The sequence below is a fragment of the Uloborus diversus genome, chromosome 10 (assembly GCF_026930045.1).
Source record: "Uloborus diversus isolate 005 chromosome 10, Udiv.v.3.1, whole genome shotgun sequence".
Classification (NCBI taxonomy): domain Eukaryota; kingdom Metazoa; phylum Arthropoda; class Arachnida; order Araneae; family Uloboridae; genus Uloborus; species Uloborus diversus.
Genome location: NC_072740.1, coordinates 135,345,436 through 135,368,501, shown reverse-complemented (window position 1 = coordinate 135,368,501; position 23,066 = coordinate 135,345,436). Strand labels below are relative to the sequence as shown.

The 23,066-nt window shown below is 33.0% G+C and overlaps 1 protein-coding gene across 1 annotated transcript in view; it reads right to left on the bottom strand.

The window, feature by feature from the left end:
• Positions 1-21,423, bottom strand: part of LOC129231193 (snurportin-1-like) — a 28,302-nt gene extending 6,879 nt beyond the window's left edge. The window contains exon 1 of the mRNA XM_054865440.1: positions 21,379-21,423. Coding sequence (XP_054721415.1) covers positions 21,379-21,423 — 45 coding nt within the window. The remainder of the gene's footprint in view (positions 1-21,378) is intronic.
• Positions 21,424-23,066: the final 1,643 nt, after the last annotated feature.

Genomic DNA, 23,066 nt, shown 5'->3' with positions numbered 1-23,066 from the left:
TCCTTTTCCGCGTCGATAAATCGTCGTTTATGCTGCCATCTGGTTGATAAGCTAAAAAGTTATTTCTATTTTATTACAGAGGGGCGATTGCTAAATTAACAGAAAAAATATTGTTTTTTCCATGTTTTCTTTTATCCCAACTCTCAAAATCTATTCTATATGTTAACTTTTTTTTAACTCACCAACAGTTAAGCTTCAAAAATTACACTTACTCTTCACTCAGCAACAGTTAAGTTTCAAAAATTACTACAATCATGGCAATACAATTTGTTTCCTCATTTACCCCACGTTTCCTTTTACCCTAACTCTCAGAATTTATTCTTAGTCTTCACTCAACAACAGTTTAGTTTCAAAAAGTACTACAAGTGGGGCAATCGAGTTTGTTTCCCAACTCACCCCATGGTTTCTTTCACCCCAACTGACTTCACTTTCTTTGATCACTTTTGGAGTCCTCTTACGGGTAAAATTGTATAGAGCAAAAACAGTGTTCTTGGATTCCGGGCAGTGTGTGTTCAGCTCTTGGGTCCAAGATCGAGTTATTACCCGATTTTTGTACTGCTGCACTTGGGGCAGGCCCCAAGGCTAAAAACAAATGAAATACATAAAATATATGAATCAATAATTATGCCATATGATGCCAAATATTTGATTTGTTTTTCTGCTTTACGTAAATAAAAGTTGACATAATTTAAGCATGTGCTATCTTTAAACTTCTCAAAAAGATCTTTTTCATCCTATATTTTTCGGGTTAACTTCACTATCATACCTTACAGTTTATGAAGCATTATTCCAAACGACAAACCGGGATCTACTTGGAATAAATACAGAATTTATAAAACTCAAGTTTAGAAGAAAAAAAAGGCAGTCTCAGGACTGGCCAAGAGAAGCTCTGCTTTTACAAAGAGGTATCGAAAAACATAATCTGAAATGTTGAAAGTACAGTAAACCCTCATTATTCGGGGCCCTGTTAAACCTTACTTTGGTTAATCCGGACAACCATTTAGAAGTAGATACTGCATAAATGAAAAGCGAAGTAATTTTTTCTTGAGCTGTTTCATATTTCATTTTCTTGGTTTCAAAACACAATTTTTAATGTGTACAGTAGTTTATACAGTGTATTCTGTTTTGACCTACAAGACCTTTTTTTTTCATGAACCGTTAGTCTTAATGTATACTTTTATTTGCAAAAATGTTCAAAATCAGATGCAGAGTTAAGGTATTGAAAGTTTGAAGCAAAAATAAAAATGAGTCAAAAAATATGAAATTTAACTTTTTATACAGACCCTAAGTCCCCCAACTTATATTTAGGGAAATAATTTCCATTGAAAACTATTATTGACACAAAAAACTAGACATTTGTGCGACCAAACCTCAAGGAGATATTCCAGTTCAAAGTTTTAAGGAACCATACAGAAGACAAGATGGGAACTTATCACCCTTTCAGAAGAATGACAGGTCGTCAAAGTAAGAAAAACGCAGTATTTATATTTTTCATTGCTATCCAAAAATAAATGCAAATGTTATGCCGTTATAAGCAAATATACACTACAAAACTTTGAACAATTTGAAAAACCACTCTATGCAGACATATAATTTTAAACACTTGTTAAACTCCCATTAAATCATAAATTTATTACTGAAAAAACACATGAAAAAGAGATAAATACAGTAGGATCTCTGTTTAATGGCACTTTATTTAACGATTTTCTCTATTCAAAGACGGCTTTTCACAGTCCAAAATGGTCCACTATAGTGCTAAAAGCATTCTATTTAAGGGCTCTTTCTACTTAAGGATGATTTTTTATGGTCCCTTGAAAGTTGTTAAACAGAGAGCCAACTGTATTTATCACAATTTAGTAGTATGAATATAACTAGCTGAATAATGACCATTAACAAAATGTCTAAGAATAATTAAATTTGTTTACATTTAATTAAATTTTATATTTCTGTACACATATTTTGTTTTTTCAACATAGTGTAACAAATAGCAAGTTTTAAAACCATTTCTAATCCCAATCTATTTTTCAAAATGAAAAAATGTATACACTTGCTTCACTCCAGTTTATGATTTTTCAAGAGTGTATAACACACCTGAGCCTTAAGTAGTTAACATTTGGAAAGAATTATAACATTAAATTATTAATTAAAACTACTTTACCATCTCCTATAGGGGAAAAATATCATGTTCATCTGTGGTTTTTTCACAATAAAAAAAATTTAAAAAATAGTAAGTATTTAAAAAACAATGAAATTCAGATTAATTTTGCATTTCTTACATGTAGTCATGTTGTTTTTGAAGTATTTATTAGCTGCTTGAATGTTTAACTGTAGGTTTACATGTTTTTAGCACATACATATATGTGTAAGAGTCCTGTACGAAATGATACTTCTAGGGGTGCTGGACCAGAGATTGCTTGGTTTCTGGTCTAGGTCAAAAAATCAGAGCTGTATTCAGGGTCCCACACAACTGGTTAAACCACAAATAGTGGTAGGTATGGGGAACCCTGGAGCGGAAAGAGTGAAAAGAGTCCTGTACACCATATTATTGTAAAAGACAACATGACTTACTGCATCAAATTGGAGATTGAGAAATAAGTTTTTTCTTCATGGATCCCTCTTCATTATAGAAATTTATTTGCAAAACAGATTAGGTTTTTATCAGACACGTGATCAAATTTAAAAAAAATAATTTTGTGGAGCAGTTTCGTATTTTGTATAAAAATCCATAAAAATAACCAAAACCACTTATCTAAAATTGTTTCAGAGCTTTAATAATCATTTTCAGCATTATCAATTATTTTTAAATTAATAAAACAGTTTAAAACACCATTTCCATCTTTGAGTATATAAGCATTCTTAATTTTCGATATATACATGTTTGACATGAATATAGCACAATATAAGCTTGAAAACATTCGTCCGGGAAATGCGGAGCAAAATAACTTCTTTGCGGAGCCACAGAGTTTTGCCGCGGAGCAACTCCACAAAATGTGGAGCAGTTGGCAACCCTGAGGGTATATTTAATAACTTACATGACTACCAAAATTTGAAGAAAGCCCAAAAATATGGGAAAATGCCTGAATTTGAGAATGTTTGCATATTCATTACCAGAGCATTAGAACTCCCTAATTTCTGACATCTTAAGTGTCTCCAGCAAAACTAAAGAACAATTTTCTGTCTTAATATCTTAAGAAAACCAAGAAAAAAAATTGGTGAACAACATTAATTTTAAATACAGCATTGGTTTAGATAAATTTGGATGCAACTGGACTGACATTTTCGAGTGGGCTTGGCAAGAAGATGAACTGAGTTGTCCTTCTCTACTGAAAACTAAAGATAAGATTGGTCAATACAAAATTATTGATCTCAAAGTGGCAGAATCACATAGTAAAATAAAACGATCGAGGTTTTAAAAAGCAGTTGCAATCGGATTTTGAAGCGAGTAAAAAATTCGGGTCTAACTCAAAAAATCATAAAAAACGGCTCTAAATGCAAACTTTATGCTAAACTGCAAAAACAGTCATATATGCTGAAGGAACTGCAATATTAAATGCAAATTCACACTTTTGGAGAAAGTTTGTTCGATTTTGGCATAGAAAAGTACATTTAGCAGTCTTTTGTAGGAGTTTGGCGCAGGATCGGCAAGTGGCGCAGTGGGCACATAACTGAATGAAAGAGCCTGATAAGACCCGTATTGAATGAAGCCTTTCCTTTAGTTGACAAGCATGAGTATGGTCACAGCATTTTCTTATGGGGATGCCTGGTGAGATCTTACCACAGACCACTTCCATTTTACCAATTACGCATAACAGTTTTAATGACCTCTCGGGTCCCTTCTCCTTTCAGTTAATGCTATCTCATTTGTACCCAGGGGTGCTCCTCCTCCCCTCTCTAAGTTGGATGGTGCAAACTACCCCAAGATTTTTCTCATCCTTTATCTCTTATGTTTAGCCCTTTTAGCTCAATGATTAGGGAGTGAAAAAAGGTCGAATACGGAAGTAATTGGTGGAAAGCTGGAAATTGCTTTAAATTGTGCTGTATGGGTCTGGAATGACCATTAAGTTTTCCTCCTCCTTTTAAGTGAGCTTTAGCCGTTATGGGCAAATTAGTGACAAAAAAAACACATGTTTTTTTATTAATATATCAATATCTCAAAAATAACGCTCCCAATGGCCAAACATATAAACAGAATACTTGTAGAGATTAAAATTCTGATCAAAATGAGTATCTACAATACATATCTTTGTTAAATACTAAGCGCACAACTTAATTTCCAATTTAGGCTCAAATCACTAATCAAGCTATTCAAGCCTGAAAGTATCTTTTTCACTCCCACTGGCCCTCCCCGAGACCCCCTGGAATAGAACATAGAAACACCAAATCAAACGGCGGGGCTTTTCTACCTACGGAAGCAGCTACACAGGTACGTAATCATCAAGTTGACATACTAGATGTTGTAGAAAACAATTTATTTCATTACAATGTACCAAAGTAATGAAAAAGGATCCAATTTTTATACAGAACTCATTATATTTCTCAAAAGGAAGCACAAAAATACTGATAGGTTAATTTGAAGTAGAATTATCTAGAGAAAATGACTGATTTTGAGTGACATAATTTGAATTAGAAAATTTGTTATGGTAAAGGTAAAAAGTTTTCCAGTTTGCTTCTTGAAGTAAATCAATTTTTTATTTTAAACAATTTAAATATTTCATCTATAATAATAAATGTTTAGCTATGAGACGTGGTATTTATATGCGATGCGATTTATGAAATTAACATAAAATATTACAAAATAAAAGTTTTAAGTAAATGCGCATTAAAAACAATAGATTAGTATTTAGAAAAATGTATTATTACAACAAGAATTTAAAGTACAAATGGCAATCATCTAGACTTCAAAAAAGTTATGATTTTCCTATTAACGGAGTAAAATAGAAAATATTAAAGCAAAACGTTAATATACGCAGACACTTTAAGTAGTTTTCGAACTATAGCTGAAAAGTTTTAAAAATTCAGACACATAAACCATAAACTAAAGAATTTGCCAAAATTACTATAAAAAAATTAGTCCAGAAATGCAAAAATCGTTTCTAAAAGTATGCATAGTGAAATTACATTTGCTTCTTATTCAAGATATTTTTTGCTAAATCAGCAGCAATTCATTAAAAAATATTCATCTTTTTCACAAACAATAGACGATAAATAAAAATTCACACCTATTTCCATGAATGATCAACTTTTGCATTTCATCAGTGTATAATTTCTTCAACACATATACTTAAGAGTAATTAGAAAAGTATTAAACATGTGATTATAGAGAAAATATGTTAGTACAATAACTTGAAGTACAAAGAGCATAATTTAGAAAGACATCAGGCATAAAAAGTTACCAACAATATGTAATATACATATGGGTCACCTAAAATATAAGGCAGAACATGACTAAAACATTTGAAAACAAGCAAAAGTTTAACGGTGCTTGGATGGTGATAGAAAAGTATTTAGTATTTAACAAAGATATATATTGGAAATACTCATTTTGTTCAGAATTTTAATCTCTAAAAGTAATATGTTTATATGTATGGCCATTGAGAACATTATTTTTGAGATATTGTTAAATTAATGAAAAAACAGGTGTTTTCTGTCACTAATTTGCCCAAACAGATAAAGCTCACTTAGTAGAAGGGGCAAAACTTAGTATAGTCATTCCAGACCCATACGGAATATATTGAAGCACTTTCAAGCTTTCCTCCAATTACTTCCCTATTCAACTCCTCAACCAAATTTTTTTTTATTCCATAAAAAAAAATTTTTTTAAATAATTTATTCATTTAAATTATTATTATTATTGTTTTGTTCGAAAAGTTTCCCCATAACATACAAACACACACACAAAATAATTAAATTTAAAAAAAAAGTTTAAAATAAAAAAAATCAACAAATTAATTTAATAAACTTAAATTTTTTTTTTAATTCCCCGCCAAAAATCTCGATGGCGCAATTTGAGCCATAGTTCTTCTGTGTTCACCCTTGTTTGCATTACAATTACCTTCTGTTTTAAATTACAATGCTTATGGGAATTAAAACAAATCTAGAGTTACCTTAAACCTTACCAAAATAACTAATTACCTAATTATCTTAGTCTTTCTTGCTTTCTTCGGTTTGGGTTCCGATGCTGTGCAATCATTTCTGTCCTTTTCATCTTTCAGCTAAACAAAAAAACATAAAATTCATATACTTTCATAAGATATTGTGGTAATTGAAAAAGAAATACAAAACAATGAGCAACAATTTAAAATACCATACTTAAAAGAACATTCCACTGATTAATATTTAAAAATAAAATGCAAAAGAAAAATCTTAAAAGTGTCTTAGTTCTCAACTGTTTGAGTTAGCAGTAATTTAGTTCTGGTCACCATAATGGAATATCGCAATAGTGCGAGTTGCAAGAACGACGATATTTTTCTTTCAAGCTCACAAAAACAGCACAAGACAATATGATCACATGATCAATTTCAATAACATATAGTAGTAGTGGTGGTAAATTTATGGCCTGCAGAGTTGACGATGAGATACTGATTCATGAATGCTTTTTAACACTGTGCAGACTTTTATTAACTTTTGTTTTAATAATGAAAAACTGAACTGACTGAAAATTATTTAAAAACTAAAGCAGAAATATCTGGTGTTGAATTTTAATTTAAAAAAAATGTATCAAAGTGGACGTTGTCCAACTGTTTGTAGTGTTTCACTTAAGCTGCGCAACTCTTATACCCTCTGACAGGGGAGGGCTGAAATTGAGCCCTATATTACGAACTTGGATGCAGCAAACTCAGGCGGATGTTCAGTGATTGCATTTTGTTCTTTATTTTATGCGAGAAAAAAAGTAATGCTTAAAAGTAGGCTTGCCAGATTCGTGTGAAATATTCAACCGAGACACCGGAGTGCCCCCTTCCCTCCCAGCGTAGCGAGTGTTCAAAAGGGTTACACATCCCTGGCTGGCTTTTACAGAGTTTCGAATGATAGTTCGTTCTCAATGCTATGAATAAATGGTTTCTAAATATGAACCAAAACCAGGGGTAATAATAAAAAGCAATCTTTCATGGCTAATTATTTTTAAGGCTTTTATGAAATTCATCTTTTACGGGGATGTGAAGAAAACGGGCCGGGAGACCGGGATTTTTCCTGAAAACAGATACTGTCCCGGTCAAACTGGGATGTCTGGAAAGCCTACTTAAAAGAGTGTTTTTCAATGCACTGTCAGGTGCAATAAAAATCAAAATTTTATAGATGAAAGAAGACTAAACATAAACTTGCACAATTAATTGAAAGAAAACAAGTGTCAATATTTGATGGACTAGTTCTGGTCCAGTTCTTAACCAATGTGTCAGTTTATTAGAAGAAATAAAGCTACTTTTGATTGGAAAAAAAAAGCTATGAAAGAAACTTCAAATGTAACTTAGTTAAATGAATTGATTTTATAATCAGAAACTCTCAGCATTTGAATTAACATTTCAACTTTCAAAGAAATGAACAAATTGTATCAATGATAATTAAAAGTTATGTTAAATATAAATGATGAAACTGCACATCTTCACTATATATTTAGAAAAAGAAAAGCATTTAATACCTCCCAAAAGTAAAACTAATTTTCAAATAATGCTAAAATATAAGCGATAAAACATGACATGTTCAATAAAGATCTGGGAATGAAAATCGTGAAATATTTTCCTATACAACAAAAACAATTTTTAAATACCGTTAAAATATTTCTGAGAAATCTTGACAACTTCACTAAAGATTTGGAAAACAAAAATCGTGGAAGATTTTCCCTACATTGCAAAAATGTCTTTTGAAAATGCGTTCAATTTTCAGAAAAAAACTTTTTTTTGTCGTATCCATGGACAATTAAATGGCTCCGTGTGTCTTCAAGACTGCGTCCGCTAATTGCAACGCATCTGTGCTGTAGAGGACCTCTCGAAGTTCTGAAGCCAGTGGCACCATACCCAGCTGCAGAACATGTGGAATAAGGGCCGGGCACTCAAGAATGTGATCCGGAGTCAGTTGGGCATCGGTGCAGTTCTTGCAGGGAATATAAGTTTTCGTTTTGTCGGGAAGAATTTTCATCCCTTTATAGTGGTTTGTTCTTAATCTTGCAATTGTAGATGTTAGGATTATGGGGCAATCAAAGTCGGTGATGAGGGGCTTCTTAAAGGTATGTGGCAGAAGTCTGTGTTTTGCGACAGCATTTGAGTCTGCTAGCGTGATGGTGGTGCAAGGTTCGCCAATGTTTCTGCCTTCTTTTGCTAGGGAATCCGCACACTCATTCCCTTCAATATTCACGTGTGCCGGTATCCATTGCAGCATGCAGGATTTTCCATTGCCCTGCAAGTCTTCGAGTAGGGCATTTATGTCAGAGGTGATGTTGGTTGCTCCGTTTTTGATTGCTTCTAAGGCCGCTTTTGAGTCAGAGAAGATTGCCAATCCATCAGTTGGGACTGAGATCTCTTGATTGGTCATGTAAAAAGTGAGTGCCTCCTTAATCGCAAGAAGTTCGCTGGTGAAGTTAGAAGCAATTATGCCTGTGTTGATTTTATGTGTATATTTATCTCCATTTGGAAGGAAGAAGAGAATGCCAGCACCTCCTTTGTTGAGGGATCTGTCAGATGAGCTGTCCGTATAGACAGTCACAAAGTTACCCTGGGAGAACTTTTCAATCGTCTCAAGGCCTTTTTGTCTGAGTGTTTGTGGGTCTTCTTTTTTCGAGCATGGCTGTAGGAGGTTCAAATTAATCTTTGTTTCCTTTGGTGGCTTTCTGGGAAATAGAGGCTCTTGCAAAAAGTTCAAGGTGGAATGCTCTAACTTTATTTGGCTCCTGATGTCTCCATCAAGTTGGAGCGTTGATGATCTTTTAAGCCTTTTCCTGTCTTTCCATTCGTTGAACACTCTGGTGGAGATATGGTCTTTATTGTAGCAATGTAGTTTGCTGGTGAACTTAATGGTGGTAAGATTGCGCCAACACTCTAGAGGAGGCAGACCACATTCCTGTTCAGCTTTTTCGTTATTAGTGGAAGAGACTGCGCCAATAATAATTTTTGATGCTCGGTGTTGTATTGAATCTAATATAAGTTTGGAAGTGGCGGATGCCGGACACCAGATTGGGGCAGCATATTCAAGTCTGGTCTAATAATAGAGCAATAAACACTTTTTAGGGTTTTAGGTCTTGATCCCCATGTAGTTCCGCAGAGTTTTCTAAGTATGTTTAATTTTCCAAGCGCTTTGTTAGAAGTTTGTTCAATGTGCTTTGAAAAGCGAAGCTCAGGGTCTAAGGTTACACCGAGATAGGTATTAAAGAAAACCCTTTTGATGTTGGAGTCTTCAATTTTAATATTTGCATTAAAAGTGCCTCTATGTCGTCTGTCAGTAGAGAAAATGCAAAAGTTTGTCTTATCAGCATTTATGGTCAAATTGAGCTCTTTTGCCCATGCGGCAGGTCTAAAAACACTGCAACAGTTTTCAAATGAGGCTTTTCTTGGAAACCATTGATAATTGTTTGACTCGGGTAGAACAACTGGTCCACAGTGCTATGGTTGGCACGATAGGCTGTTTGATAGAAATGAAGAATGTTGTGCCCCGTGAGGTACTTCATAAGACGGCAGTGGATTACATGCTCCATAAGCTTACAGAGAATGCATGTCAAGGATGTAGGTCTATAACCCTTGCCATTGGAAGCATCCTTTCCCGCCTTGAGGATAGGTATGATGATAGAGTTCTTCCAAATCTTGGGCAATTTGCCACTGCGCCAGGAGGTGTTAAAGATGTTGAGTAAGTACCTTTTGGCAATTTCTCCAAAGTGTACAATCATCTGACCAAAGATAACATCAGGTCCTGGAGATTTCGTTTGATTAAGACGCTGAATAGCATATTCCAGCTCCCCAAGGGTAAGATCAGATGTGAAAATTTCCTCTGCGCAAAAACCTTTGTTATTCTCAATGATTGATTTATATTTCTGGTACTGTAACCTGTCCTCTACTGTGAACTTAAGTTTGCTTGTGATTTCATACTGTTTTGCAAGCATAATTGCTGCTTCCTTGTTTGTTCTTGCATTAACTCCATCCATTGAGATAACGTTTGACTGAGGTTTCTTTGACATTGGGATGCTAGAGTTATTCAGGACCTTTAATAGTTTCCAGTATTGTGATGTTCCTTTTGTGGGGTCCAGTTTGCTGCATAGTTCAGCCCACTTTTCTTTTTTGCTCTCAGAGATATCCTCCTCTATCCTGTGGCTGACTTCAATAAATTTTCTTCTAAGTTGTTCGTTATTGTCCCTCTGGAGCTCTTGACTAATGGCATCTCTCATGAATCAGGTCTTTTATGTTGTAATCCTTCCAAAACGGGACCCAGTTGTCTCGTCGTTTTCCTCTGGGGATATGGTGTTTAGCTGCTTTTTGGATATAGCTGGTGAAAAGATGGAGTAGTTGCTCAAGATCTTTGTGTTCCGGCGAGGCGGAGCAGAGGTTCTCTAATTCTTGTGTAAATCCGTGCCAGTTCGCTTTGCGGAAGTTCCACGAGCGCTTAACCTGTGCAGGACATTCCTGTTCAATTGATAGGGTAGTGAGAACCGGATAGTGATCGCTAATAGCGGAGTCAAGTACTCTCCAGTGGGTTTTATCTGCAGAGTCATAGCTTATAGCAGTGATGTCAAGAGCCGATGCTGTGCCATTTGTTTTAGAGACGTAAGTGTTTTCTCCTGTGTTGAGAAAAGTCAAGTTGAGATCATCTGCGAGGTCTTCCACTTCATCTCCCTTGAAATCAAGAACTTTGCTGCCCCAGGTAGGGCTTTTTGCCTTAAAGTCTCCTAGAATGATTTTGATCTCAGATGATGTTGAAGCGAGATCTTGAAGAAGACTTGTATCAATGGGTAAATTATCAGGATGGTACACATTCACCACGGTAATAGTGTGTTTGGGAAGAAAGATGTTGATTGCTTGAGCTTCAGTGCTGCTGTCTGTGTTTGAGGTTGGGAGGACCGTATATTTAAATTCAGGTGTTTTTACTAATAAAGCAATTCCACCTCCAGTACTACAGTTTCAATCTTTCCTGATAGTGGTATACCCCTTAATGTTAAAGCATAATTTGGGGTTTAGCTTTGTTTCTTGCAAGCAAGCAACATGGATGTTATTTGTGTGCAGGATATCTGAAAGTTCGGCACATTAAAAAACTATTTAAAAAAAAACTATTTAAAAATGTATTGAATTACTACAAAGAATAAAAATAAATAACAGAAAACAAGGCTTTTATAACAAAGATTTAAATAATTAAAATAATTCAAAACTTCACTTCTCTTAATTTGAGGAATTTACTGTTTCTCATGTCAAGTCACAGTCACAAAAAGAATTTTGCAAAAAATAATCCTAAACTGTGATGCACTGTTTTGAGCATTAGAGACATTTGTAGAATTTAGTGATATGCAGAAAACGAATCATCATATGAATAATAGCAAATGCACTGATTGAGTAACGCTGACATCACCAACAATGAAACAGTCTCCACGGCATGATAATTTGATAATATTTTCTGGCAAAGTTGAACATGCGGGAAAAGTGTGTCTTGAGCCGTTTCATATTTCATTCTCTTGGTTTCAAAATACACAATTTTTACTGTGTACAGTAGTTTATACAGGGTATTCCGTTTTGACCTATAAGACTTTTTTTTTGTGAACCCTTCGTCTTAGATGTATACTTCTATTTGCAAAAATGTCCAAAATCAGATGCAGTTAAGATATTGAAAGTTTGATGCAAAAATAAAAATGAGTAAAAAAATACAAAATTTAACTTTTTATACGGACTGAAATTTTCCCCCGATTCTTTCCAAAGTTCTAATTTTTATTGAAATCTTTAAAGTCCTTGATGGTTCCCTGGTATGTGGACACCCTTTGCTGTGGCATAAGTGTTTCATCCCGTCTGCAATCACTCTCAATCGGTGATTCAGATTCAAAGAGAATTTAAAAGCGCACATAATTTTCATTTATGCGTGTAAAGTTTACAAAAAAAAAATACACAAATGAAAAAAAAAAAAAAAGGATGATTGAAAATAGAAAGAGAAAAGGCTAAATTTTTAAATAGAGACGATTAATTCGATAATACAGGGAGAATAGTGAGCAACTCCGTGGTCAGTGAGTTGAAAATAACAGAGCAACCTAAAAATAGGCAAATGGCACGAATCTAAAAGTCACTCCTTCAAAAGAACGTTGTAAACAAAAGCCCATGGCGGAAAATTGAGAGAATGTCGATGTAAATTCGTGGTAATGGAACAGTTCAGTAATATTAAAGCATATTTTTCAAACACTCAATTTATCTTTTTTAAGTAAAAAATGAAGGAAAGTCATTGAAATTCTAGCCGTCCCGACCTCTGTCTCGGAAATTTTGTCCAAGACAGAAATCCGTCCTGAGATGGAAGGTCTTGCACCTATGATTGAGCTAAAGTTCTTTTTGCAAGAATTTAAATTGACGTTTTTGGCACGTAAATTATTCCTTAAAAAAATAAATAAATAAATAAAACATAAAATAAAATAAAAATAAATAAAAAAAATTAAAAAATCAAGGCATCAAAAAACACACTTTAAGCCATTGGAAACTTTTTTTTTAGCACATCGAGAACGTGCTTCTTGCTTTGTGTGCGTCTTTTCCTGTCTGCGGGTCACTTTCCCTTTCGTATCTTGCCAGCAGCTCTGGAACAAGGACCCCAGAGGTAGAAAAATAAAGTTTTTAATCAATATCTCTGCCAATTAAAGTCACATAATTATAACAGCTAGCTAATTGTGTAGCCAGAAAAATTACGAATCTATCGGTACTCTGGTTTGATGCTCAGTTTTCTGTCATTCAGGAGAAGTAGCGATGACATACATACATTGAATCAACTTTTATTAATTTTAGATGTTACTTAGTTTTCACTTGCCAACAGTTTAGTTTTAAAAATTACTATAAGCGTCGTAATCGAGTTTTATTTCCACTAACTCCATGTTTTCTTTTATCCCAACTCTCAGAATCTATTCTATATGTTACTTTTTTTTTACTCACCAACAGTTAAGCTTCAAAATATACTCTATACTCTTAGTCTTCAATCAAGTTTCAAAAATTACAAAAAGCGGGGCAATAGAGTTTGTTTCTTCATTCACTCCATCATGACTTTCACCCCCACTGACTTCACTTACTTTGATCACTTTTGGAGTCCTCTTACGGGTAAAATCGTATAGAGTGAAAACAGTGATCTTGGATTCCGGGCAATGTGTGTTCAGCTCCTGGGTCCAAGATCGAGTTATTACCCGATTTTTGTATAAAAATCCAAAAATTTGCAGCACTTGGGGCAGGCAAAGCTAAAAACAAATGAAATACATAAAATATATTAAGCAAAAATTATGCCATATGATGCCAAAAATTTGATTTGTTTTTCCTCTTTACGTAAATAAAAGTCGACATAATTTTAAGTGTTTGTTATCTTTTAACTTCTCAAAAAGACCTTTTTCATCCTATTTTTACGATTAACTTCACTGTCATACCTTACAGTTTATAAAGCATTATTCCAAACAGCAAACAGGGATCTACATGGAATAAATTGAGTTTACAAAACTCAAGGTTAGAAAGAAAAAAAGCAGTGGCAGGACTGGTCAAGAGAAGCTCTGCTTTTACAAAGAGGTATTGAAAAGTATAATCTGAAATGATGAAAGAACAGTAAACCCTCATTATTCCAAGCCCTGTTAAACCATACTTTGGCTAATCAGGACAGCCATTTAGATGTAGAGACTGCATAAATGAAAAGTGACATAATTTTCTCTTGAGCCGTTTTATATTTCATTCTCTTGGTTTCAAAATACAATTTTTACTATGTACAGTAGTTTATATATAGTAGAATCCATGTCAATTCAACAGGGGCATAACTTGATGGTCAAATTTTTTTAAAACTTTAACATATGTTAAAATTCATAAAAAATTAAGAAACAAGTTTTTTTTGTTTTGCCTAAAATATTAATTTGCCGAGAAACAGGCTGCCAAAGATGGCGGTCCTGTCATGATTTTTTATTTGGGATTTTTGTCAAAATCTTTAAAGTACATTATCTCAAGAACGGTAGAACATATTTTGTTGTGGTTTGTTTTATTTAAAAGGATATTTTTTCTAAAAAATGCCAATTTCAAAAGTTTTAATTTTTTTAGTTTATTAGTCCCACTTTTTCAGCATGGTGTCCCCCCAGCCAAGACCAATGATGCAACGCTCAAACAGTAACCCCTTCTCCAAAATATAAAGAGGGGAAATAACATCTTGAAACACCTTGCAAAAATTCAGAGTTGCACTATGAGCCTTCTCTCCCTGCCCCCCCCCCCCCCCCCGATCGCTGCAATCAATGACTTCAGTATTGAATATCATTATTTCATATGGAAAATGTATTTGTCTTTAGAAAAGGATGAGCTCCCCCCCCCCCCAAACAAATGTTTTCCACACTCCATAGGAACATTTAGGTAATGCTGAAACTTAGCTTTGTGAGCTTTTCCACACTTTTCAAACCTTAAATTTGACTATCTATCCTATAAATTCTAGGCATTTCAAAACCCTATGAATTTCAATTTAAGAAGAACAGTATTTAATTACTGATCTCCCCTTCTAACCTAAAAAAGCTGCCTAGTAACGTGCATTGTGCCATTACATATTTTAGTAGACATCAAAATCATGATGAATGTTAATTCTCCTTTTTAAATATATTTCACTTCAAACAGAATAATTAAATTAAAATACTGTATGTAGTGCTTCAAAAATGTAGTCGTAGCAAGGTGCAAAACAAAAATAAGCAACTCGGGCCAATCCAAAATTTTTATCTCAGACAATTTTTGTGAAAATTATGTCAACAAGTTTTAAAAATAATCTGTTATACGATTTATATTCAAAGATAATAAAAATACTTAGCACAAAGAAACAGAAAAAAATGATTATTTTGCAGCGGAAAATTTCCTTGGAAAAGCGATATGTTTCCATTTCAAACGCTTTTTTTTTTAACTGGGGAAGGGGGTTAAAAATCTAAGGGGCAAAAAAATACCCTTGTATTTTAGCTCTGTAATCTTTGTACTATTTTCTACTTAGGAAACAATCAGAAAGCTAACTTTCCAGAAACAGATGAAAAAAGATTGCTACACAATCACTAGCAATGCGCTAAAATTGCTTAGCCTAATTTCCAGGTGCAAACGGAAAACGGACACAAAGGGCTGAAATGCTACGAAAATGTCCTATTCCCTCTCTCATTGCTGATTCTCAGAAGATCAAGGATGGGGATGAATGAAACAATGATCTCTTCCTTCCTAAAGAACCATATCCCTTCCCACACCCTGTCAAAAACCCATACCCACCTTCACTGTTCACCCAAAGGAAGAACATGCCTTTGTTTCCTACTGATAAGCCTGTTAGAATTCATAGAATCTCATCCCCTTCTCCTCTTTGCCTTGGTGTTTGCTTCCTCTTTTATTTATGGGGCCGTTTTCAGGGTGAAATTCTGGGAATAATGATAAGAAATGGGCGTTTTAGCGGACGATCGCTGGACAAGTAAAATCGCCCGATATCGTTCGAGTACAAACGATGCTTGAGGCATCTTTTTAAAAACACAGGATGCAATTTCCTTTTTTCTTAAAGGGTGGGGCGCATTTTGCGATCTAAAAAAGGGCAGGGCGCATTCTGCTGATATGGAAAAGGGCAGGGCGTTGCACCCTTCAAAAACGGCCTAGCGGGAACACTACTATAGAGGCATTCAAAAAAATGGTTTTTAATGAACTTTTACAAAAAGGCAGACCTGAAAAATCTTTTTTTTGATGGAAGTGGCAAGAAAACAGTTTTAATTCAGTCATATAGCGAAACCTTCATTTTGAGTCACCATTTTATTCAAGATATTGAATTTAGTGAGAACAAGACGGCACTGCGCTCAGTGATTCTTTCGGCGCTACGCTGAAAGGTTGTGTGGGGAAATGCAGCAAATCGGCTGAAGACCACGTTCTTGTTTTCATTAAAAGATAAACCTCCTGAATAAAGTGGAGACTCGAAATTAAAATTTCTCTATATAACTTAATTAAAAGTGTTTTCTGGCCACTTGTTGCGAAAAAGTTTATGGAATTTTCAGGTCTGCTATTACGTAACGAGAATCCTTAAAAGTCCTCATTTTTTCAAATGCCTCTAAAATCTGTTTAAAAAAAAAGTAGAAGCTCTTCTTTTCAGGGAACGTAGTGCTCAGTAGTACTAATAAACTGTATAAAAAAATGAAAATTTTTAAAATTGACATTGAGAAAAATTTAAAAAATTATTTTAAACATTTTTTTTTTCAAAAGACTGAAAAAAAAAACTAAAGCACATATTTCAAAATGTTGCATATGTTTTTAAACAAGAAAAAATAACCTTATAAATAAAATAAACTGCAACAAAATATGTTCTAACGTTCTTCAGATAATGTACTTTAAATATTTTGATGAAAATCTCAAGTGAGAAATCATGACAAGACTGTCATCTTTGACGGCCTCTATCTCAGCCCAAAAATATTCTTGGGCCAAAAAAAAACGTAATTTTAAATTTTTATGAATTTTAACAGCTGTTGAATTTAAAAAAATCCGAGACCATGAAGTTACGCTTTTTGTTTTATTGACATGGATTCTACCATATGTATCTTGGCTCAAGTTATAGGTTATAATCCATACGTTCTTTAATTCAGACAACCTGAGGCGTCTGGGAGGGGGGGGGGATGAGGTTCTGAAGATTGAAGCAACAAATCAAATTTTAGCACTATATTAAAGAGTTTCAAACTTACAGGTATACTCAGTAAAATTTAACAGTTTAATCATATTTTGTAATGATTTTAAAAAGGAGAAATATAGACGAAACAGAGGAGACGGATTTGTAACAGAGGGGGCACAGCTGGAATGTCCTCTCTGGGACTCCCTGACATTAGACTTTTTATTAAAATCTCACTAGCTGACAATGTTCATAAGGGATTCTGGGAAAATACTAACATCTTGTTGAAACCAGTTTCTTCAGTGTTTGATTCAGATAAGGGTTCGCAGGCTCCTTACAAAATCTTTTTAAGAGAAGAAAATAACTGCCCTTATATTCCTTAAAATTTTAATAAGTGGCCTTAAGTTTTTCTTTTTACTTTAAAGTTGTCTTTCCTTAAATTTCAGATAACCCCAAGGACAGTGGAACAAATGAATCTGTTTTTCTTCAGGGGATTTGGGCATAAAAACTGACGTTCTCATTCTAACCGCTTATCTCTTTTTCACCAACAAGATTTTGATGCCACTTAAGAGTCCATGTGAGGATGGGCCTATTCGTCTCCATCTAATCACAAAAACCTTAAATTTTGGAATGAACTGCTTTATGTATTATTAAGAAAAAATTTTGGAGACTAATTTTATCACTTTACAATAATGGGCTTTCGTATTTTGCAATGCAAGTACATGATGTTTGAGTCCTCTAAACCATGCATAGATTTCTGTATTAATCACAATTCTTACGTCGTTAAATTTCTCTTGAATTCGAACCATGAAATCAGCGGCTTGTTCGGTAGTCTAAAAAAGTAATGTATTACTTTTTAAAACTATTTTTTAATTCCCTGTCTTTTTATATCATTCAACTGCAGAAAGAATGCAAAAATGAACTGCTTTTGCTCTGTAAAGCAACTTTGAATAAATTAAAGATGTATTTTTTCTTGAATTTTCTTGGTCCAGACCCCAAAGTGGTTTTTTGGGAGAAAAAAGTAGGAAATAAGGAATGAAAAATTGAAAGTGTAGGAAAAGCAGGTAAAAAATCACTTAAAAAAGTAGGAAAAAAATAGGAAGAGATAGGACTGAACACACGTCAAGAGGAAACAAATTTAGCATAAACTTTATTTGTAATGTAAAATAAACTAACAGTATTTTTGATTTAAACTGTCCCAAAAATAAACTAACAGTACTTTTGAAGTATTAAAGAGATTTAATGAAAGCCTGAATCATAAAAACAAAACGAAAGAGACAAGCTGACAATTTTCAGTATGAAAAATAAACTGGTGGAAACAAAGATATTAAAAAAAATATGAAAATAAAATCCGAACAAAGAAACACCTTTCAACAATACAGTAATAACATTTTTAATTGTGATAGAATTAAAACCAATATAGCAATCACAAAAAAACAATAATAATAATAATAAAACTCATATTTTGGTGCAATAAAACCATTTTTGTTAAGGATTTGTTTTGTCAAAAATGAAAACATTTCTTCGAGAGCATCCATTTATCATTTGAAAATACTAACACTTTCAGCTCCTTTTGTCATAAACTATGATACAAAAAGCGAAGCAAATATTAAATCAGTTTTAGTTAAAAATAATCAGCAGCTGACATATGACTTCAGTCTGAGAGGACATTCATTTGTCCTTTGCTACTGGGATTTTGAAACAGTAAAACGAATGTTAAACAGATGTGACAGATTATTACCCATGTGAAATCCCATCTCTTATAAGTGAAATTCTGAAATTAATCAAGAATCACCATCAAATTTGTTGAAAATAATGAAATCTGTAACTGCTAAAACAGAGGTGCCCTTCTTTTCTTATAAGAGGACTTATCTCCCAAATTGAGATTTTGGAAAAAAAAATCTACTGCAGGGTTCATATACTCATTTTTAAAAGGGAAAATTAAGGACTTTTTTAGAACTCAAAAATTTTTATGATCTCATTGAAGATGATTAGATAACTTTAGGTAGACCATTTCTAAGTTTTTCAGTGTGTGTGAGGGGGGAGGGGGGCAAAGTACTAGAGACATACATAAACACAAATGCATAGCATTCTTTCCAAAACACAGACAGGCGCAATTGAATGGGATGTCCCATTATCAGTAAATTATACATTAAAATTTCATACATCATAGGGATGAGAGTGGTCAGAGAGCAAAAAGGAGGATATCCAAAGAAAATTTTTTTTTTAATTATGCAGGAAAGGGATGAGATCAAAATAGCCTATAGAGTCCATGAAACTAAAACTCAACAAAAAAAAAAAAAAAGGCTAATTAACCATCAGTTTCAGGTTTCAAAGATAATATGAAATTTCTTCCCTATTAATTATGTTTGAAATAATTGGGTAGTAGTTAAAACGATATATGGAACGTATTGTTCTTAAAGCATTGTATTTATTTCTCAAATTACAGTTATAAAAAAAAAATATCAGGAAAATAACATCATAGAAAATTAGTTTTGTATATAAAAGCATTTTTTAGTTTTTTTAACATACATTATTGTAGTGAGTGGCAAATTGAAGGAAAAAAACTAAAATATCTTTCCTTCAAGATATTTAAACTTTGGTTTTATTATTAATGATTTTCATTCATTATAGTAACTAACATCCCATTTTGTAAAAATTTGCTGTATTGTGCACCATTTCTTGCAAGTTTGTTCATTTCTATATAAATTTAAATACTGAAAGAGAAGCAGCAATTTTTAACTCTGAAGTCTTTGAATACAGGATTGAGGGAGCCAGAGTTAAATATTGGCTACACGACTCAATAATAAAATGATAAAATTTTCATATTTTTTAGAAACAAATATTTCTTTTTTAAACTAAAAACACTTGAATTGAAGGTATTGAAAATGGAGAACGCAAATTTTAAAATTAGGTTTGATTGTACAGTAAAAATTTATAATAGAATAAAAAATCTACGTTTTCCTTATATGCTACAACATACACATACACAAGCCAGTACAACACAGCCAGAATTGAAAATAAATAAATGTATAATTGGTTATCCTTTTTTCCTTGCATTCAAACTAATATTTTGAATTTAAAAACTTCATGATATACTATTTCAGGATTAAAAATACAACTTGAAGTTGCTTCAATTAATCATGAAATTCCAAAATATTTTACAAGAGATTCACCATTAATATTTTGAATGCTTTCTTAAATACATAAAAAAAAGTAACATGCCAAGTTTCAATATAACACGAGACTGGTTGTCGAGCACATTTTTTTGACTGACTTATGCATTTTTTTCTAAAATATGGTAAAAAAACCTTCCAACATTTAAAATGCCTGAAATATTTGCAGGATGCAAAAAGATTGAAATCTCAAACAAGGCATGCAATTTTCAGCAAAACACATGTTTGACGTTGTTGGCATGTTTTATAAACATACGTTTGCGGCAGACATCGCACAGCATGAAGATCTGAGGGAGGAAATAAAAAAAAAATAAGAAAACGGGGATTGAGGTTATTTAAGGTGAGCTAATGACCCTATTTATGGCTCGATTAGTCACAAAAATTTTTGTAGACTTTAGTTCATAGGGACCTTAATTTTTCTTGATGAAATTAAGGGTTTCTTAAGGGTTTTTTAAGGAAGTATGAACCTTGTACTGGGCGAAAAATGTTTTCAATTCTCAATATTCACGATATTTAAATATTGGATTGAAAACACCAAAGGTGAACGGTTTCAGACTAGCTATTTTAAAGACGGTTTTCAAGATCATATTGCAAACGCTTATCGGCTGAGCTACCTTTGCCAATATAGAACATCAAGGGGAAATTTTCATGTTGCAGAAAGAAATAACAGATATCAAGTTGATTATTCAGTGCAATTTTGAACATAATCATACTAATATGTACATCGAACTTGGTACACAAAACTAGACAAGAGAAAGATTGAAAAAGAAGATTTCCATGAAGGATGTATTTGATGAATATAGTTTCATACACATGTAAAACTTTTTCTTTTTTTTCTCAGTTTGTTAGTTTTTACTTTTTTTTAAATTTTTTTTATACCAGACGTCATTAATTCACAAAAACAAGACGAGAGAAAAGGAAAAAAACAAGATGCACTTTCTTAAGATAATGAATTTACGCATACGGACGTCACTAATTATTTGTCACTTTGTTTCATTATTTTTTATTATCATAAATGAGTTTGAAACAAATCTGTTTCACGTAATTTACATTTTCATTACTCTATTCTAGTCTCAGGATATTTACTGCATAAAGGGCATAAGGCATACTTAAAAAAAAATTTAATTAATTTCAGAGACGAAATGAAAGGTTATTTAAGGTGAGCTAATGACCCTACTTATGGCTCGATTAGTCACAAAAATTTTTGTAGACTTTAGTTCATTTGTAAATGAAATAATCACTTTTCGTTGATTCCTGAAAGGTTGCATTAGTGGGACTTATGCCCTTTCTGAAATAATCAATTCTAATGCAGTGCAGTTATGGATCAATTATCACTATTGGACAAACTTTTAATATTTTATTTTAAAGTTCTTATCAATATAAACATCTTAAAAACAATTGTAAAAATAAACAGCTACATTGATAAAATTGTTAATAAACTTACTGTTTCATGATGGATACAAGATTGAGTTCTTCTGAGTTCCACCATGTGGCACCCAACACACAGGGACAAGTCTAATAGTCTGCATAAGATCTGTACACAAGTACCTGCTTGACATATGACTGATAACATGCCTGAAAATTTCAAACAGATGCAAATTGAAATATTTTTCAAAAAAAAAAAAAAGTGTAATGGCATAGAGAAAATTAAATTTAAATTTACAGATCATTATTTAAATTTAAAATCATTTTATTATGAAAATCACTTTACTGATGACAAATGCATAAAAAATTTGAACACCTTGAAATAGAAGGGGTACAGATGGGTTGGGAACAGCTTGGAAAACCAGTTTTTTTCCCAGAGAGAAATATATTTTCACTCGGGGAAAAAATAGAAAATCTTTCAAATTTCTTGTACAAAATCAGTAGTCAAGAATTTATAATATTTATATTCCAGTGTTTTTTTTCCTTAAATATTTTTTTAAGTTCAATATCCCACATGAAAAACTTTGATAATGCACGGAAAAGTAAAAAGTAAAAAATCATGCATATTTCTAAGTAGGAAAAATAATACAGATTGCATATACAGTAAAATCCAGATTACCGGCGGACACGGTAAGGTGGATAAGCAAAAACTAAATGGATAATCTTAATAATGGGTAAAAAACAATATTTAGAGTATATGATAAGATAAAAAATATTAATAATACTCAATACAAACATTTATTTACGCATTCAATTATAACTAAAAACATTGCTACATTGCACATAAAAAATATATATATAATCTAAGAGCAAACAATAATACAATCATAAGCTAAATATTTTAAAAAAATTGCGAAAAGACCCGCGGATAGTCCAACTGCCGATAATCAGGAGTTTAGCGTATTTTTAAATATTTAGTTTTAAGATTTTGAAAGAAGACACAGGGAAGCATCGTTTATACATTTTTGAAGGGACTGTATGAAACAAGCGTATAAATAAAAAACATATATGTAAATGTTAGTATATATGGACTCTGTAAAGCAGTGCTTCTCAACCTTCTTTACTTCACGGCACACTTGATAGTTGGCTCGATTCTTGAGGCACACGAAGCCAAATTTCATATGTAAATATGAACAATGTTTTCATCATTTACTAATTGAAGGAGAAAGAACATTTAATCTTTTAACTATTTTAGTTTCTATAGAACTTAAAGTTCATCAAGAATTTTAGTGATTATTGAGACTAGCAAGTACCAAGCTTTCACTTAACACAACTGAGAAAATTATGCCTGCCTTGAGGGAAAGCGACGCTTTTTATTCAGCTCTGTTCTTGAAAAGTGTTAATGCTAAGAATAATGGTAATAGCAACAGTTCGTGAATAACATGATCAGAAATTTTTAGATATACTCTTTTTTACTAACAGCGAATATACGTCCAAATGCTCTAAACCCCAGTTTAAAGGAATGGTCGCTGCTGAGAGCAAAAAATATTTCTTAAGAGGAAAGTTCCTTGCTGATGCGTCAACGGATCACAAACCCAGTCATATTGTTCTATGCCAGTCAACATGAAGTAGTGCTTAAACTTTGTTCTGAATCAAGGTTAAATATACTATCTCTCCATTTTAAGCTTTTCTTTCAAGGTGTTTTTATATTTGGGGCAAACCGAACCTGGCAGCATCGTAATGCTGCAATTCGTATCTGCGTAGCCT